Source organism: Thalassophryne amazonica, chromosome 18 (genome assembly GCF_902500255.1).
Source record: "Thalassophryne amazonica chromosome 18, fThaAma1.1, whole genome shotgun sequence".
NCBI lineage: Eukaryota > Metazoa > Chordata > Actinopteri > Batrachoidiformes > Batrachoididae > Thalassophryne > Thalassophryne amazonica.
In genome coordinates, this window is record NC_047120.1 from 181,740 (window position 1) to 199,989 (window position 18,250).

Genomic DNA, 18,250 nt, shown 5'->3' on the forward strand with positions numbered 1-18,250 from the left:
CGTGTTACTGTAAAAGAGATCCCTCCAGTAACTCCCATGGATGCAATTCCTGCATTGGAAAGTGAACTTCAAAGAGGTCAGCAAAAATGACAAAACAGTGTCACAAGAGGATCTCATCTTCCTCAACAAACTTAAGAAAGGCATAAGGAAATGGTATGTTCCAGCTTTCACCTCATGAAATATTCGTACCATTGAACTCATAAACATTCATTATTTCTATACTATCAGACTCCATTCATGCTCCACATCCTAACAGTTGTGGCGGTAATGCACTGTCGATTTGTACGCCATCAAAACTGAGGAGAAGAAGAAAAATTCAACGAAGAAAAACTTTCCTTTAGGCGTGAGAGGCTAAAGCTAGTTAGCTGGAGATGCTGGAAACTCTTCAGTGAACAGATCAAACTTCACTCTGTGATCCTCGAATATGTTTTTTGAAGAGCTCCAGAAGCACAAAGGTCGACAGTAAACTGGAAGAAGAAGAAAGGTGAAGTTAGCGCGAAAAGGTGGAAGAGCTGAGAAGGTTGTTGAAACAGCGGCTAACTGCTGCTAATGAAGCCGAGATATTTGAGTTGGTAGAAATAAACAGATCGCAGAGCAGCAAGAAGAAACGAGTGGATTTAAAGAAAGAAGAAACTAGTCAACTTGCTGGAATGCTGTTTTCAAGCCTGAAGTTCGCTGATCACAGCAGGTTTGTGACAAACTGTGACTTATGATGATAATGAAGGACAGTTCAGCTTGGGGACTGATTGAAGCCGATCAATTAATACTATTGATTACAGTTTTTCCTCATTTTATACACACAAAATGTAACTATGCGCACAATTCATAAATCTGAAGCTCATTGTTGGTTTGCACCCTGTTTTTAAAGAAATGAGAGGCACAAACACCTGAAAAGAAACCAGTCAGAGAGAGACAAATATATATATATATTTTTGCTCTGCGCAGAGGAGGAGAACAATGAAGCAGCTTGTAAGTGCTCAGCTACACAAGCTCTCCTAAAATCCCCTCCTCTGGCCCAGCCTTTTATTTAGTTCATCAACATGACAAGGACAGTCGGGAGAGGTTACACATGAGTCATGTCTGCAAGAGGGTGATAGCAAAGCAAGGTAATGGCTGAAACCTTCATTCCTGCAACATGGCCTTGTGGCTCGTCAGAGCAGGATAAGGCACTTATGCAAAATGAAAAATAGTTTGCTCAATCATGAAGAATGCAGACAAGTCTTTCTTTCTAAAACCTCCTCTTCTCACAAAGAGGAAAAATAATAAGCATAAACTATAAGAAAATAAATAATAATATAAGCATAAACTAAAGAAAATAAATGATAAGAGCATGAACTATATAAAATCCTTGACATAAGCCTCCCTGTTTATCGTTATTTACTTAAGTTTGTCATGTCCAAAACACACTTCAATAGAAAATTTGTCCCACTTTAACCACTTGTCTTATTACATTTTCAGCTAACGTTCATAGGTAAGAGTGTGTTAACTCATCACGTCAACCGTTCAAGCTTGAACTGGAGTTGTGAGCTTTTCAATATCATCATAATTCTCAACACAGTCATTATAGTTTTCTCCACTTAGGTCTGACTGTTTCAATGCTTGATATTTTGGCCATAGTTTGTTGGAAAGCCAGATTACACTGTACAAATGTATTTGACACCATTTTGCCAACCATTGTTTTGATACAAGGGATCACACAACACATGCAAAGTCCAATCAGAATTAGGACTATAATAACTGGTGTCACCATTTTTCAATAGTAACTGCCACCCTGGTCCTGAAGTCAACCAGGACCAGGGATTCCACCGGTTCACGGCTTAGGGTGTCTTTATGCATTGCATCATGAAGTTTATTCAGCTCTTCCAATGCGTCCTGCACATCCACTGAATGAATGGAGTCTGGGATGAAAGTACAGCATGTTGTTTTCAGCAGAACACAAACTCCTCCCTGTGAACCAGTAAGCAAGTCTAAAACCATGCGATTTTGCATCACCATGGTACATAAAGCATCTATTTCAGTATTTTGAGCTGCTACTATTTTCTCAGTTACATTCGTGAACAGACCCAATCGATAATTCAGAGTTTCAATCATTAATTAATTTTTTACCACTCCTATCCAGGGGAACAATGAATGTGCTATTTTATCTCCTACAGACCACAACTTTTGGTCCTTTGGTACATCCGAGCCCCACATGTGATCATGGGTAACACACTGGGTATATCGATCTCCTCCGTCTGGTGCTGCCATTCTTCTCTGTGGAGGTCCTTGGCACTACCACATGTGTATGGTCAGTCACCTGGGTAGGTGCACACACACCACCCCAATTTGGTGGGAGACTCATGTACAGTCTGGAACCACAAAGCCAATAGATGTCATCATACACTGGAGTACCATTTACAGGTGGTAGCAAAAACTTACTAACATAAGCACATTATTCATCCGTTCCCCATGGACAGGAGCCTGTATAATTACATCCCCGTCCAATGTGATGAAGATAAGTACCATCCACATATATGTTTTGGTTAGGCTTAAATTATTTGATAAAACATAAGTTTGGGTACACAGACGTTTCCTAATTTTACCTACAGTTTTATTCCCTGTCCCGTAAAAGTAAATCGGGAACGGCCGTTGTGATGACAATTGACGTGTGATGATTTTTTGCATTTCCCTTCAGTCTAGTCAATGGAGCAGCACTTGGGCACGCTTGTACATCTTCTGTTGAAGTCCCTATCATAAAAGTGGTTGCACTGAGGCAAGTGGTATTACGTCTTGTCAGATTTGCTGAGAACTGTTGCCCCCGAAATACAGTTGATTGCATCCGTATGATAAGACATTCTGTCACCCTAGCAGGTACGGTTTAGCGCCAGAGCTGGGTGTGTTGAGGATATAGGCATTTGCGAACAAACATAATTAGTAACATGTAATTCCATAGCCAATAAATGAACATATCTGTACCACATTAGTATGGTATATATGAGGGTGTCCATCAGTCTCATTCACATTATGAATAAACCTCTTATGACGTTGCTTCCGTTGTTCTCTGGCTCGGTCCACAGTGAGCTTCAATTCTTGGGTCAACCACCAGGCCAGGAATCCGAGGAGCACGAAACACACTAAGATCACAACGCAACCGGCTGCCCTACCAACAGTCCGGCAGCGGCGGCGCTGAGCACACCGCTCCAGGGTCTGCTGTAGTTCAGTCATGATTGCTAGGATACAGTGCTGTTAACCAACCTCACCTAATAGTGCAAGGATCTCCCTGCTTCACTGGCGTTGAGACAATCTATTGCTAATTAAATAGACTCCCTTTGTAGCCAGACTTCCCCTTACACTGTGGAGGCAGCCAACACCCGCTGTATCTTACAGTGACTTAGATGTATCCACATTGATCTCTCCGCTATCTTTACTGCAGTTGGTGTTGTTAACAGCACTTGGTATGGACCTTCCCAACGAGGACTGGACCAGTTCTTCCTCTTAATCACTCTGATGAACACCCGGTCTCCTGGCTGGACTACTGGAAGGCCGTCCTGTGGGAGATCAAAATTATTCGGCAGTAAATGTGTTTGAGTTATCTCTTTCTGTGTTAATGTCTTTTTCATAAAATCTGCTAATGTTTGTTCCTCATCTGCTGTTCTAGTATCCATGTCAAAAATTGGTAGACAATATGGTCGTCCATAAAGTATCTCAAATGGTGTTAAACCTGATGGTGTTGGTGTTATTCTCATATACAATTTTACTAGGTCCAAACATTCAATCCAGGTTCGTTTTGTCTCTTCCATACATTTCCTTAGTCTTATTTTTATTGTGCCATTTGTCCTTTCCACTAATCCTGCACTTTGTGGGTGGTAAACACAATGATGTTTTAACTTAATTTTCATGTGTTCTGCTACTCTTTGTACAACTTCATTTACAAAATGTGTTCCATTATCACTGTACAATGTCTCTGGTATTCCATAATACGGAATAATTGTCTTACACAATGCTTTTGCTACTGTTAAAGCATCTGCTTTTTGTGATGGAACAATTTCTACCCATTTTGAAAAGGCATCAATTAATACTAGACAGTATTGATAAGGTCCACATCGATTTAGTTCAATAAAGTCCATATGAACAATTTGAAAAGGATACTGTGGTTTTGGGAATTGCCCTCTCCGGGGTCTTATATTTCCCTGTGGGTTGTGTTTCAATCAGGTAACACAGGCTTTACAAAAATCTTTTGAGTATAAATTAAATCCATAGGTAGTAAAGTGTTGGTCTACCATATACCATCCCCCCTGTCGACACATGCGTTAACCCATGCGTCGCAATTGCAGCTGCTTTGAATAAGCTTTTGGGTAGGATGGGTTTGTTATGTACACAATAAAGTCCTTTGGGGTTGCCCCATTTTTCAACCACAAATGTCGTTCCTGCGCTGGTGCCTGTTTTTGCATATCCAATAAAAGGTCAGAATCTATTAATGGTTCATTGTCTGTTTGAGCTATGTAAATAGAAGTAGTACCATATCGACCAGCTGCTGCTTCTTTCGCTATTTTGTCTGCCAGGCAGTTTTCTCTGGAGACAAAATCTGTGCCTCTGATGTGGGCTGCGCATTTACATAATGCCAGGTGTGATGGTAATGTCACTGCTTCTAGCAAATTTGTGAGTAAGCCTGCATGTGTCACTGGTTTCCCTGTAGAGGTTATCATACCTCTTTGTTGCCATTGTTTTGCAAAGAACCAAATTGTTGAAAATGCATATTGACTATCTGTATAGACTGTCAGTTTCTGTCCTTTAGCCAAGATACAAGCTCTGGTTAATGCAATGAGTTCTGCAGCTTGGGCTGATTTAAAATGATCAATCTGTTTTGCTTCAATAACAGTATTTGGTAATTGAACAACAACCTAGCCTGTTAATGTCTCTCCTTTCTGATCTTTGAAACATGAGCCATCCACAAAGTAATGTAGTCTATCTGTAAATGGTTCGTCTGTCAAGTCTGGTCGAGGTAATTGTTGTTTCTGTGTGTCTGCCAAACAATCATGCGGTTCACCGTCTGTCTCAGTAGGTAGGAGCGTGGCGGGATTCAAGGTGTTGCATCTTTCAATGGTAACATGTGGCTGAGACAATAGCATTGCTGTATATGCTATCTGTCTAGCAGGCAATAAGAATGTCATCTTTGTTTGCAGGAGTAACACACTGTGTGTGTTACTTTAACAGTCAATGGGTGGAACAAAACAACATCCGCTGTACTTTCCACTGCCATTGCCACTCCGCATACTGCTTGGACACTGGATCCAAACGTTTGGAATAATAGCCGACTGGTTTATTTTTATTACCATGTTGTTGTAGCAAGACTGCACACATGAATCCCTGTTTTGTGTCCACCATGAGAGTGAATGGCTTGGCATAATTGGGCAGAGATAATACTGTGGAACTCACAAGTTCTTGTTTAAGAGCTGTAAACTGTTCTTCAGCTTCTTTATTCCACTGTATTTTGTCACTCATAGCCATTGGTATAGAGTGTATTAAATCCTGCAATTTCTGCACCTTCTCTGCATAACATGGAATCCAGGCTCTGCAATAATTACAGATACCTAAGAAAGGTCATCATTTCCTTTTTGTTGACGGTTTAGGCGCTTTGAGAATAGCATGCTTTTGATCGTCTTGTATTCGTTTCCCCTCAGCTGATAGGACGTGGCCTAAATAAGTCACTTGTGGTTGCACAAACTGCAATTTTTGCTTTTTAATTTTACTTCCTGTTTCTGCCAAATGTTGCAAAAGCATCATAGTACATTTTGTACAGCTGTCTTTTGTCTTTCCTGCCACCAAAATGTCATCTACATACACCAAGATTTGTGAATCTTCTGGTGGAAATGAAGATAAGCAACAATTTTTGCTTGTGTAAAAATGGACTGTCAGCAAAACCTTGAGGGAGTCTTGTATATGTGTATCTTTTCCCTTTGAATGTAAAAGAAAACCAAAATTGAGAGTCTGGATGAACAGGTACTGAGAAAATGCATTACTGATGTCTATGACAGAGAAGTACATGTTTCCAGGACTTAATCTATTTAGCAGCGTATGTGGGTCTGGGACCAGAGGGGCACTAGTTTCTACTGCAGCATTTACTGCACGTAGGTCTTGTACCATTCACCAATTCTGATTGTCTGCTTTTTTCACAGGATATATTGGAGTGTTACAGGATGCATCTAAACATTCCCTGATGACTCCTGCTTCCAATAATTCTGCAATAACCGGTTCAATTCCTTTTTCTGCTTCAGGTTTTAACGGATATTGTTTAATCCGTGGTCTCCAATCAGATCGTGGCTTAATTTTGACTGGCGGAATATTTTTCAACAGTCCTACATCTGTGGGTGCATTCACCCAGAGATGAGGAGGCAGTTTGGCCAATAAAGTCTCATCTTCCTGTGTCAACAACACAGATGTTGTTAAATTTCAATCGTCCAGATCTACTTCATGTATCACCGGTGTCATCCAAGCACTTACAAACATGTATTTCCGATACAAGCCTGTGGATGGACTGAAATCCCACACCGACACTGCATCTGCTTCGTGCCAATCAGTTCCTTCCTCAGCTATTTTAGCAATTCCTCCAAGGTCCTTCCAGGACTGAGTGTCTGCCCTTGTCAGTGAAATATGCGGCACAGCCTCAGGTTTTCCTCTGTACCATTTGTCTGCACTTTGGGTCAGCACTACACTACACACAGAGGTGGTTTTTCTGTCTGTGTATAGGTGTGCTACTGTCTGTAATTCTGATGGAATTTTCAGAAATCCTGCTCCATACCTTTCATCCTTTCGTGGAGTGAATAGCATAGTTATGTGTAGATCTTTTGGTGACATCATTACTACATGTTCTCTGTTTTCACAGGTCGTCAAACCTTCCTCCAATAATTGTTCAGTTTGTCTCAACTCCGACAGATCCAAAGAGTACTGCCAGGCCTGGGCCAAATTTGTATATACAGTAGCGGGCTGCCTCACAGCTCTCATACCACCTACTGTTGGCGTGACTCTTATAGATAAGGCAGTCATCAAATCTCGTCCCAGTAAATTTACTGGACAATGGGGCAAATAAACCACAGAGACACAAGCAGTTTGGTCCGTTTCAGGATCTTCAAAATTGACAAACTTCAATATTTTCTCTGAATTCACCTGTCCATTTGCAGATTTTACCCAAACGACTTCTTTTGCAAATATAGTTCCTACATGCTCCTATGTCACAGAGAAAATCCATGTCCTGTCCATTTACCTTTAGAGTCACCACAGGTCTTTCTTTCAGGAGTGGTAATGACCATGCTCCATGAATATCCACTGTGATTGTTATCTGTTTTTCTGGTAACTCATTAATGTTGTCACTTATTGGTGTGTTTGTTGTTACGTCCAGTCCAGTCACTCTGACTTTTTCCTCATTTTCACCTTCCTCTAGTCATTGTGACTGAGGAGGGGCTGATGGTCTCACCACTTTAGGCGGACCTTGGTGGGGACAGTCCCTTTGCCAATGGCCAAATTCTCCACACCCCCAACAGGCACTCTCCTGTGGACCTGATTTGGGACGGCCACGCCCTCCACCTCGAAAGCCTCCTCGACCACGGCCGCGTCCACGACCCCGGCCCCTAAAGCCCCCATTTGATGGAAGATTTCAGAAAAATCCTCAGTCACAAAGACAGAAGTTTTGGGTTTTGTCTGTCCGGTCAGTTTTGCTGCATGTCTTGCCCAATCCAGTATCTTAATCATATCATCCGAGTCAGCGGTCACATTGTGCTTTCTAAAATCGGGTCCTTTACCAGTGGTGGAGCCACTGTTGGTGCCGCTTGTCTTACTGCAGCCTGATTTTGTGGCTGCAGGGGTGGATTTACATCACGGCCTCTCACGGCCGTCTCATTATCTTCAGGTTTTACAAACATTACTTTGCCCTCTGATTTTCCTTTCTCGTCTTTTTTCCTCTTTATGGCCTCTACTCTCATCCGTGCTTCACTGAGCCATACTTTTGCACACTCTATTTCTCCTTCTTTTCTTGCTTTCCTGTTACCCTTTTTATTTGCTGCTGCTGCTGCTGTAAGTTTTAACACCAAACCTTCACAATCTGGCACAACCAATTTACCTGAAAAGCCATATTTCTTTTTCCATTTAGTTATGTACTTCAGATTTTCCGGATTGCGTTTGTGCATGTATTTTCGTCGCCCTGAAATAGGGGCTTATTTTCTGTGCATGTGTGTTCCCATGTTGTTCACCTATTCCCCTTCACTCTGCAAAGTTCAGGTCAAGCTTCTACCCCGTGGGCGGACCTTCCTTGGAATCCCCCTCTTTGCAGACTCGTCGGGAATATGTGAGTGTGGTGCGTATGGACTTAAACCTACTTTGCAGACACGGCTCCACTTTTATCCCCTGATAAAATGGGATATCAAGCTGTCTGTGCTTCAGTCACTCACAGTCTCATTCTTTTATTATTACTAAGGAATACTCAGTCAAACAATACCCACATACAGTCCGCCACTGTCACACACACACACACACTCCCACAACCGCTCCAACTCTCACACATATACAAAATAAATTACAGATTTCATCAATGATTGCAATTACAGACAAACCTCATCTTAAAAAAAAAAATAAAAAAATAATAATAATAAATCATTTTATATCAGAGACATAAATAACACAACAAAATCCTTACAACAAAACAACAAAAACAGAATTTTCTCTCATTCATACCACAAACACACTTAGTTTTCACTTTTGCAATAATCAATTAATTCGCGTCTCTCTAACTGCTTCTCCTGAAATTATTCTTACTCCTCCTGTATTTCTCAGACGGATGGGGACTCGAACCCCTCCGCCACCTGTGCCGGCAGGACCGGAGACTCTAACTCCCTCCCCCGCACTTATTCTGGATGGGGACTCGAACCCCTCCTCAACATATTTTCCTCACAGGCAGGCAGTGTAATTACTTACGTTAATTGTTGCGCCCCTCATTTGGTTCGGAGGCGTCGTCAATCTACTGCGGCGAGCGGAGGTGGACCGTCATATTAGTCACAGGCCCCACGGAGAATTCACGTCCTTCAGGACTTTCCTTCGATCCCTCTAGTGGAATCGGCTGTGCACAGTCTGCGGCGTGTCTTCCTCCGCTCGATCGACGAAGATCTGTCGACGCCCCACGTTGGGCGCCAAGAAAAAAACTGTTGGGTTTGCACCCTGTTTTTAAAGAAATGAGAGAGGCACAACACTGGAAAAGGAAACCACGTAGAGGAGACAAATATATATATATATATATTTTTGCTCTGCGCAGAGGAGGAGAACCAGAAACAGCTTGTAAGGTGCTCAACTTCAAAGCTCTCCGAAAATCCCCCTCCTCTGGCCCAGCCTTTATTTAGTTCATCAACATGAGGAAAAAACAAACAGGACAGTCGGGAGAGGTACACGAGTCATGTCTGCAAGAGGATGATAGCAAAGCAAGGTAACGGCTGAAACCTTCCTTTCCTGCAACATGAGCCTTGTGGCTCGTCAAAGCAGGACAAGGCACTTATGCAAAATGAAAAATAGTTTGCTCAATCATGAGAATGCAGACAACAAGTCTTTCTTTCTAAAACTCCTCTTCTCACAAAGAGGAAAAATAATAAGCATAAACTAAGAAAATAAATAATATAAGCATAAACTAAAGAAATAATGATAATATGAGCATGAACTATATAAAATCCTTGACAGTCTTCACAGTGACAGCAGTGAAAGTGAACTTACTGATGGCCTCCTCCAGCTGCTGCTCCTGCTGACTGATGCAGAGATTCTCTGTTCCTCTTTATGTCCTCCTGGTCAACACTCAGATTCCCCTCCTGCTGTTCAGGGATAATTTCTTCTTTAATCAGCAACAACTGCTGCATGTCTGCAAAGAAACAAATTGATATGATTTAGAACAGTGGGGGTGACGCAGTGGATTAGTGGTTAGCACTGACGCCTCACAGCAAGAAGGTAGAGGATCACTTTGTTGTGTAATTTTTTTTACCAAAGACCGATAACGTGCTCATAACCAACCTGCTATGATGATATGCAAATGCCAGAAGATAATCATGTTGTGTATTACTGATAACATTAACAGATGTTTAAAAGGACATATGTTGTGGTGCAAAATGTAAGTTTTCTTTAAAAGAAACTGAGGCCAGAATGTGGAATTAAGAGTGTAATTTGAGGTAAAGCACTTAATTTGAAAGAAAAGGAAAATTGAATTAAAATCAAACGTAGTGAAATGATGATAATTTGGGTTTAAATGAAGAGTAAATTTATACTGAACTCAGTAACCACACTAGGCCTGATTTCCTGGTCTACAGCCAAATGCTTCTGAAATAAAGATCATCAAACTTTACTCATTTTGGGCCACAGAAAATGAAAATGTTTGAAACTGTTGATTGGCTGTATATTTAAGAAATGCTACAACTATGCTACTAAGGGATTATATATAAACCTTTTGCTGATTTTTAAAGTGTTACAAAAAGAGAACAGGTGAAATATTATACAGTCAGAGAAACATAATAAAGACCTATGATTTTTCATGAAAACTCTACTGTTAACATAATTATGTAGACGCAAAATGTAAAACCTTGTATATCTTGGAAACAGTAGACAATCAGCCATTGTTATTGTCATATCTGAATTTAACATGCCAAAATCCATAATAAACAGCAGTAGTAATCCACGATGGAGAGGGTAACTAACCGGTCACGTGATTGAAAACCCTCTATTAATTCATGCGGTGGTGCTGTGCTGCGTTCACGGTCTTGTGTGGATTCGGGACACATCAGGTTTTTTTTTTTTTTTTTTTTTTTTTAGGTATAGGTGTTAACTTACAATCTGCATATTTTCCAGTTTTTATACATCAAAAATAACCAAGAGTGGTCTCAAACTACTTGTAATAGACATTCTGTCATTCTCAGCATTCACACAGATGCTGAGAATGACAGCCTCAACACTGCTTAATCTATTATAGACTCTATTGGCTTTGCTCAAAAAGGTAAATGAGTCCACCCACCACTTTAATCATATCTTAGATCTTGTTCTGACTTTATGGTATGGAAATAGAAGACTTAACAGTATTCCCTGAAACTCCCTTCTGTCTGATCATTCTTAATAACATTTACATTTACTCTGATGACTACCCAGCAGTGGGAATAAGTTTCATTACACTAGAAGTCTTTCAGAAAGCGCTGTAACTAGGTTTAAGGATATGATTCCTTCTTTATGTTCTCTAATGCCATATACCAACACAGTGCAGAGTAGCTACCTAAACTCTGTAAGTGAGATAGAGTATCTCGTCAATGTTTTACATCCCATTGAAGACAACTTGGATGCTGTAGCTCCTCTAAAAAGAGAGCTTTAAATCAGAAGTGCCTGACTCCGTGTATAACTCACAACTCGTAGCTTAAAGCAGATAACCCGTAAGTTGGAGAGAAATGGCGTCTCACTAATTTAGAAGATCTTCACTTAGCCTGGAAAAGAGTCTGTTGCTCTATAAAAAAGCCCTCCGTAAAGCTAGGACATCTTTCTACTCATCACTAATTGAAGAAAATAAGAACCCCAGGTTCTTTTCAGCACTGTAGCCAGGCTGACAAAGAGTCAGAGCTCTATTGACGTGAGTATTCCATTAACTTTAACTAGTAATGACTTCATGACTTTCCTTGCTAACAAAATTTTAACTATTAGAGAAAAATTACTCCATAACCATCCCAAAGACGTACGTTATCTTTGGCTGCTTTCGAGTGGATGCCGGTTATTTGGTTAGACTCTTTCTCTCCGATTGTTCTGTCTGAGTTATTTTCATTAGTTACTTCATCCAAACCATCAACATGTTTATAGACCCCATTCCTACCAGGCTGCTCAAGGAAGCCCTACCATTATTTAATGCTTCGATCTTAATATGATCAATCTATCTTTGTTAGTTGGCTATGTACCACAGGCTTTTAAGGTGGCAGTAATTAAACCATTACTTAAAAAGCCATCACTTGACCCAGCTATCTTAGATTATTATAGGCCAATCTCCAACCTTCCTTCTCTCTCAAAAATTCTGAAAAGGGTAGTTGTAAACAGCTAACTGATCATCTCAGAGGGAATGGTCTATTTGAAGAGTTTCAGTCAGGTTTTAGAATTCATCATAGTACAGAAACAGCATTAGTGAAGGTTACACAATGATCATCTATGGCCTCGGACAGTGGACTCATCTCTGTGCTTGGTTCTGTTAGACCTCCAGTGCTGCTTTTGATACTGTACCATAAAATTTTATTACAGAGATTAGAGCATGCCATAGGTATTAAAGGCACTGCGCTGCGGTGGTTTGAATCATATTTGTCTAATAGATTACAATTTGTTCATGTAAATGGGGAATCTTTCTCTTTTTGCTCTGTATGCACCACTCTGCATTTAATCATTAGTGATTGATCTCTGGTCCCCTCCACAGCATGTCTTTTTCCTGGTTCTCTCCCTCAGCCCCAACCAGTCCCAGCAGAAGACTGCCCCTCCCTGAGCCTGGTTCTGCTGGAGGTTTCTTCCTGTTAAAAGGGAGTTTTTCCTTCCCACTGTAGCCAAGTGCTTGCTCACAGGGGGTCGTTTTGACCGTTGGGGTTTTACATAATTATTGTATGGCCTTGCCTTACAATATAAAGCGCCTTGGGGCAACTGTTTGTTGTGATTTGGCGCTATATAAAAAAATTGATTGATTGATCTTTGTCCTTAGCATCACTTTATTTAGAGGTATCAAGATAATACAGTGGAGAGAAAGCATTGAGTCATTATCTATCAAAGTACCCACGGTTCCTGAAAGCAACATGTGAGGACTGTTTCCTCTGCTGTCACTCACAATTCCACACCCCTCTCAATCGAAGCCACACCATCCCACGCCAGAACGGGGCCAAACGTTTGAAACTGAAAAAAAAAAAAATAAGATCTGAAAGTGAATAAAAAAAAAAAATATGAAGGTGAAAAAATAAATATGAAACCAAAAACATAAGATTTGATTCTGAATAATTTAATCCTGCAACTGATAAAAATTACACATGACATTTTAAAATATATTTCAGAGTAAAAATGAAAAAAATTTGATAAAAATAATTACACAGCTGAATCAAAAGTATATTTAAACTGAAATATATATCTTACACTTATTTTTATTTTAATAATACTTTTCAATTATTAGAAAATTCAAGAACAAACATTGAATTTTCAGGTTCAAAATTTATTTTTTCAATCTTTTTTTTTTTTTTTTTCAGATTACAAACTTTTGGCCTGGATTTAGCTCCATAAAGGGTTTCCTTCTGAACACAAATGAACCACAGCAGAAATATTTACATTTTATTTACAATTTAAACAAGAAATGAACAGTTTACTGCCATTTTTGTGGATAGTAATTAAATAAGTTCATTCATGGAAACAATTTGTTTACTCATGAGACGTTGAAAGAAAGTAGCGAGATAAAGCTTTAAAGACTAAGTAAATAAATCTGATTTGAATTTAGTGATGAAATTTTGAAGCCAATTAAGAAAATTACTAAACAAACATATGAATACGTTTAAAAAGAAGCCACTTTGCATCCATTGACAACAAAGCCCTTTTTCTGGACCCTTTAATTGGGTCACTTAGCTGATCCGCTGAAGAGATGGTTCGGATGAACTATCCATCAGTCGCTGATGTGTTAGGCTCTTTGCAACGTGAGCTCACTTGGGTCAGGGATTAACTCAGCAGTCTCTCCAGGTGATCCCAAGGCTTGTCAGCTGGTTTACCAACAGGATGGCTGCTTGAAGTCAGGTTATCATCTTGCTGGACCCCAGAGGTGGATGACCTTTGTTGAAAATGGGTGCTGGTAGCTTTTAAAAAGTTTGCTGGAGTCAGATTAAGTCTTTGTGAATTTAGAAAAAAGATAAAACTTTAACAACAGAGTTGTAAATTACAGAAAAGGAAAGTCGCTTTTCTGTAAATTTGCTGTTATTTTGAACAGATCAGCTCGGAAGTTCTCTTAAAAATCTGACAGACTTGACACACCTTAAAGCATCAGGCTATTAATTTGTTAAAGTTATCAAAAATGAATAACATAATAAATGAAGCCACGTGGTAGCTTAGCTTAGCATGGGGCCTTGTTGACCCCAAAATAAAGTTAAGTGTTTAAAGAAAGGCAGAGAGAAGAGTTGCTGCAGAGGCTTGCAGGAGAGAGAGAGGGCGAGAGACTCTGTTCTAAACTTTTAAAGGGGACTTACGTCATTAAACTCCGCCCATTTAGGGTGTGTGATTTCAGAGAAAACGTCATGTGTTAGAGAAACAGAAAGAAATGATTCTACTATTTAAACACTAACTATTTGGGCATAGTATTTGTTCTAAGACACTCGAATGGATACACATTATGAATAGTCACTTAGACACATCCTTTTAGTTAAAACAAATATTTCACCATCAACATATTGATAATGCAGAAAGATCACACTTAAACACACATCAGTTACAAGGAACATATGTCAATAAAATGGAATGATTACATCCAAAGCATTGTGTTTGATTAATCAATACAAACAACATTAGAAGTTTTATACTTATATGAATAAAAGAATACTGATGCATTTTTTATTTTAAGCAAAGGTCTTTTCCTCCACTTAGACCTAAAGATAATAGTTGGTTGTCAAGGCTCAGAGTTTATGACCATGTCTTATCTTGCACTGTGTGGAGAGGTTCTGGCCTTGACGTGAAGCCATAAAAGATGGTTTCGCCTGGCCTGGGGAAGTTCAGATTCTGATGTGAAGCAATTATAGTGCCATGTAATTCATAGTGACCAAAATTTAACCAATAAACAAGCAAGGGCTCCTTTGAATAACTCTGAGTTAAAGTTCTGCTGGGATGTGGGCCACAGTATGGAGACCCACAGGGGGATGTCCCCAGCTTATCTCCAGATGGGCTCAGGAATTTCAGAGTTAGGAGTGAAAACAACACTCTGTCCTCAGTTCAAAGCCTCAGGTTTTTGTTGAGAAAGCATTAATGTATTTATTTGATTACGGCGAAGCCATGCGCTACAAAATACATCTATCAACTGTTTCAGAAGACCATAACAGGTCGGTTTAACATAAAAAAGGTAAATATAACTGATAGACATATGTTCTTTAGGGTATCATATTTCGGCCCTAAAACATGCGTGACACCACATGCGCGCACAGATGTGTGGTTAATTTTTCCAAATGACGGAAATCCGCTGTGGTGACAGAGAACTTTAACCCATGCCCTATGTACCAGCCCGGACTCTGTGTTCTCAGGGTGAGGGACTACTTTGTCTCCCTAGGGTGAATAAAACGTACGGGTCACAGAGCTTTCTCTTATTTTGCAACTGTTTGTGGAATGATCTCCCTGCATCAATCAGATTCTGTAGAGACTTAAGTCCAGACTGAAGACGCACTCATTTTCCCTTTCGTATGGCTAGCATACTGGCAGAGTATGTTACTATACTTCCTACCCTTTTAAATTCATTTTATTAGTTAACAGAGCAGTGATCACCTTAATATTTTTGTTCAGTTTTTCTTGTTACTAAATGCTGACAAATTATACTGTATTTGTGGTCTTTCTGCTGCCCGATTCTGTTTGAGGTGCGGCTCCATCCAGAAATGAGAAGGGTATCTTCTTCTGCAGGCCTCCCATCCTGTGCACCAGCATGGACTCCAAAAATTTCCTGTGTATTGGTATTGTAAAATGTGTTGCTCGCATGGCCCAAGCAGAGGGTCAAACCTTTGAGTCTGGTCTGCCCACATGCCCAAATGTGGGCATTCAAATATGCTTAATGTGTTTTCTTTTTCTTGATGGTGAAACTAGAGCTGCTGAGCTTCTTAACAGCCCTGATTGTCTCCCTGTGTTCAGTATTTATCAATAAACAAGTGTAATGTTGTGAATGTCAAACTGCCAGTCGGCGTACCTCATTTTTTTAATACTTCAGTGTGTGCACGGCTCTGAGCTCACAGCGGCCTCACACACACACACACTAACTTTTTTTTACCGGTTCACGTTTATTTCATTTGACATTGTACAACAATAAATTAACCCTGTGTGTCATCTGTAGCTCCACTCTGTGTACTTTCTTTTCTGTGAATAGAGCGCTTCACTCTCAGACTGCAGGCTTACTTGTAGTTCCTAGGGTTTGTAAGAGTAGAATGGGAGGCAGAGCCTTCAGCTTTCAGGCTCCTCTCCTGTGGAACCAGCTCCCAATTCAGATCAGGGAGACAGACACCCTCTCTACTTTTAAGATTAGGCTTAAAACTTTCCTTTTTGCTAAAGCTTATAGTTAGGGCTGGATCAGGTGACCCTGAACCATCCCTTAGTTATGATGCTATAGACTTAGACTGCTGGGGGGTTCCCATGATGCACTGAGTGTTTCTTTCTCTTTTTGCTCTGTATGCACCACTCTGCATTTAATCATTAGTGATTGATCTCTGCTCCCCTCCACAGCATGTCTTTTTCCTGATTCTCTCCCTCAGCCCCAACCAGTCCCAGCAGAAGACTGCCTCTCCCTGAGCCTGGTTCTGCTGGAGGTTTCTTCCTGTTAAAAGGGAGTTTTTCCTTCCCACTGTCGCCAAGTGCTTGCTCACAGGGGGTCGTTTTGACCGTTGGGGTTTTTACGTGGTTATTGTATGGCCTTGCCTTACAATGTAAAGTGCCTTGGGGCAACTGTTTGTGATTTGGCGCTATATAAATAAAATTGATTGATTGAATTGATTGACTGTGTTCATGTTGACCAATCTGATGGACAGGGGATTCCCAGCTCCCAGGGTCAATTTACATGCATCCCAGGGCCAATTTACATGCATTTGCACAACTTTAGGGGCGTCAAAAGGGAATATGCTTGCATTCATGAGTACGCACACTTTGATACATCTGGATATTTTTGTGATTATGCCAGTTTCTGGGTTTTGGAGTACGCCATGTTTCAGTAGAAAATCCACACAAGTCTTTGTACATGAGGCCTCAAATGTTGACGCAATGCATCCTGGGTCGATTTTTTCCTGTATGTGGTCGGGAGAATTCCTTTTCCATATTCAGAATAATTAAATAGTTTCACAGCAGTGGAACACCTGCTCCCACTAACAGATGTTTCACAGAGTTTTTTTCAATTCATACCTGAGTTTTGAAGAACCTGTGATGACTGTGGTATTTCATCATCATTTTCAGTCTTCACAGGGACATGAGCAAAACGTAACTTGGTCTTCTCAGTCTCCAGCCAGTGAAGCTGCTGTCCCTCGTTACTTGTCCAGACTTCCTCTTGTTCACGTTTAACGTCCTTCTGGTCGACACTCAGATTCAACTCCTGCTGTTCAGGGAGCATTTCTTCTTTAATCACTAACTGCTGCAACATGTCTGCAAGGAAGCAAATAATATGAAGAACAACATTTGTCAGAGTGAAGACAAACCAGCAGCACTGTCACCATGAAGTTACTGCACTGATGGCTGATACTGTGGAATAACACATCAAGCCTCCTTGGTTTAGATTTTTTTTACATTCTTGATCTGGACCCAGATGATGCTTTCACAGAACTCAGAGGTTCAGTCCAGTTGAAGAAATGTTTGATACTTAAAGTTTGATCATCGTCACGTTGTTTGTATTTAAAAAAAAAAAAAAAAAAAAAACTGGACAAATGTGCCACAAACAATCACAGCCGAGCACAGTCTGCTGTGAGCTGCACTTTGTCTGGTCAACTAAATCACAGAACACTCTCAGGTCCTGAATGAGAACCACCCAGACAGGCAGCTGGTCCAACCCCACTCATCAAAGTAAGGATCCGATCTCAGTGGGCTGCGGCATCCTGCAAAAGGCAATTGCAAGAGAAATTGCTTGATTTTGCTGAGTGGCACTCTTCCCTCATATAACTCACAGGGCGTTGTGTTTGTATTCAAGTGAGGCGACAAGGCTCCTCCCAGTTTTCTCTCAGATCTGTCTCTGGTGTCACTGCTCGGACTCCTCACATAAGACATTCATGAGAAAATGGGGGGGTGATGGGCCACACACATAAGCTGACATGGGAGCACACCATAATAGCAGATGATCGGAGAGGAACAGCCACTTCTGGGAGTGACTGAGCTGTTGCCAGCCCGGCCGTGGTTGCAACAGACATCAGGACTGCTGTTCAAACTTCCTGGACTTATGCATTTAATGTTTTTTTTTTCCTCAGAGTACAATACTGCAGGAGCAGAGCACACAGTGTTGTTGTTTTTAATAGTTTTTTTGTTTTTTTTATCTGGAGGGCAGGGCTGTGAAATGAAT

The 18,250-nt window shown here is 40.6% G+C and overlaps 1 protein-coding gene across 1 annotated transcript in view; it reads right to left on the reverse strand.

The window, feature by feature from the left end:
• LOC117531541 (bromodomain-containing protein DDB_G0280777-like) overlaps nucleotides 1-18,250 on the reverse strand; it is a 483,227-nt gene that overhangs the window by 9,875 nt on the left and 455,102 nt on the right. Inside the window, exons 6-7 of the mRNA XM_034194661.1 lie at nucleotides 17,110-17,346; nucleotides 9,823-9,868 (exon numbers count right to left, since the gene is read on the reverse strand). Of these exons, the coding sequence (XP_034050552.1) occupies nucleotides 9,823-9,868; nucleotides 17,110-17,346 (283 nt within the window). The remainder of the gene's footprint in view (nucleotides 1-9,822; nucleotides 9,869-17,109; nucleotides 17,347-18,250) is intronic.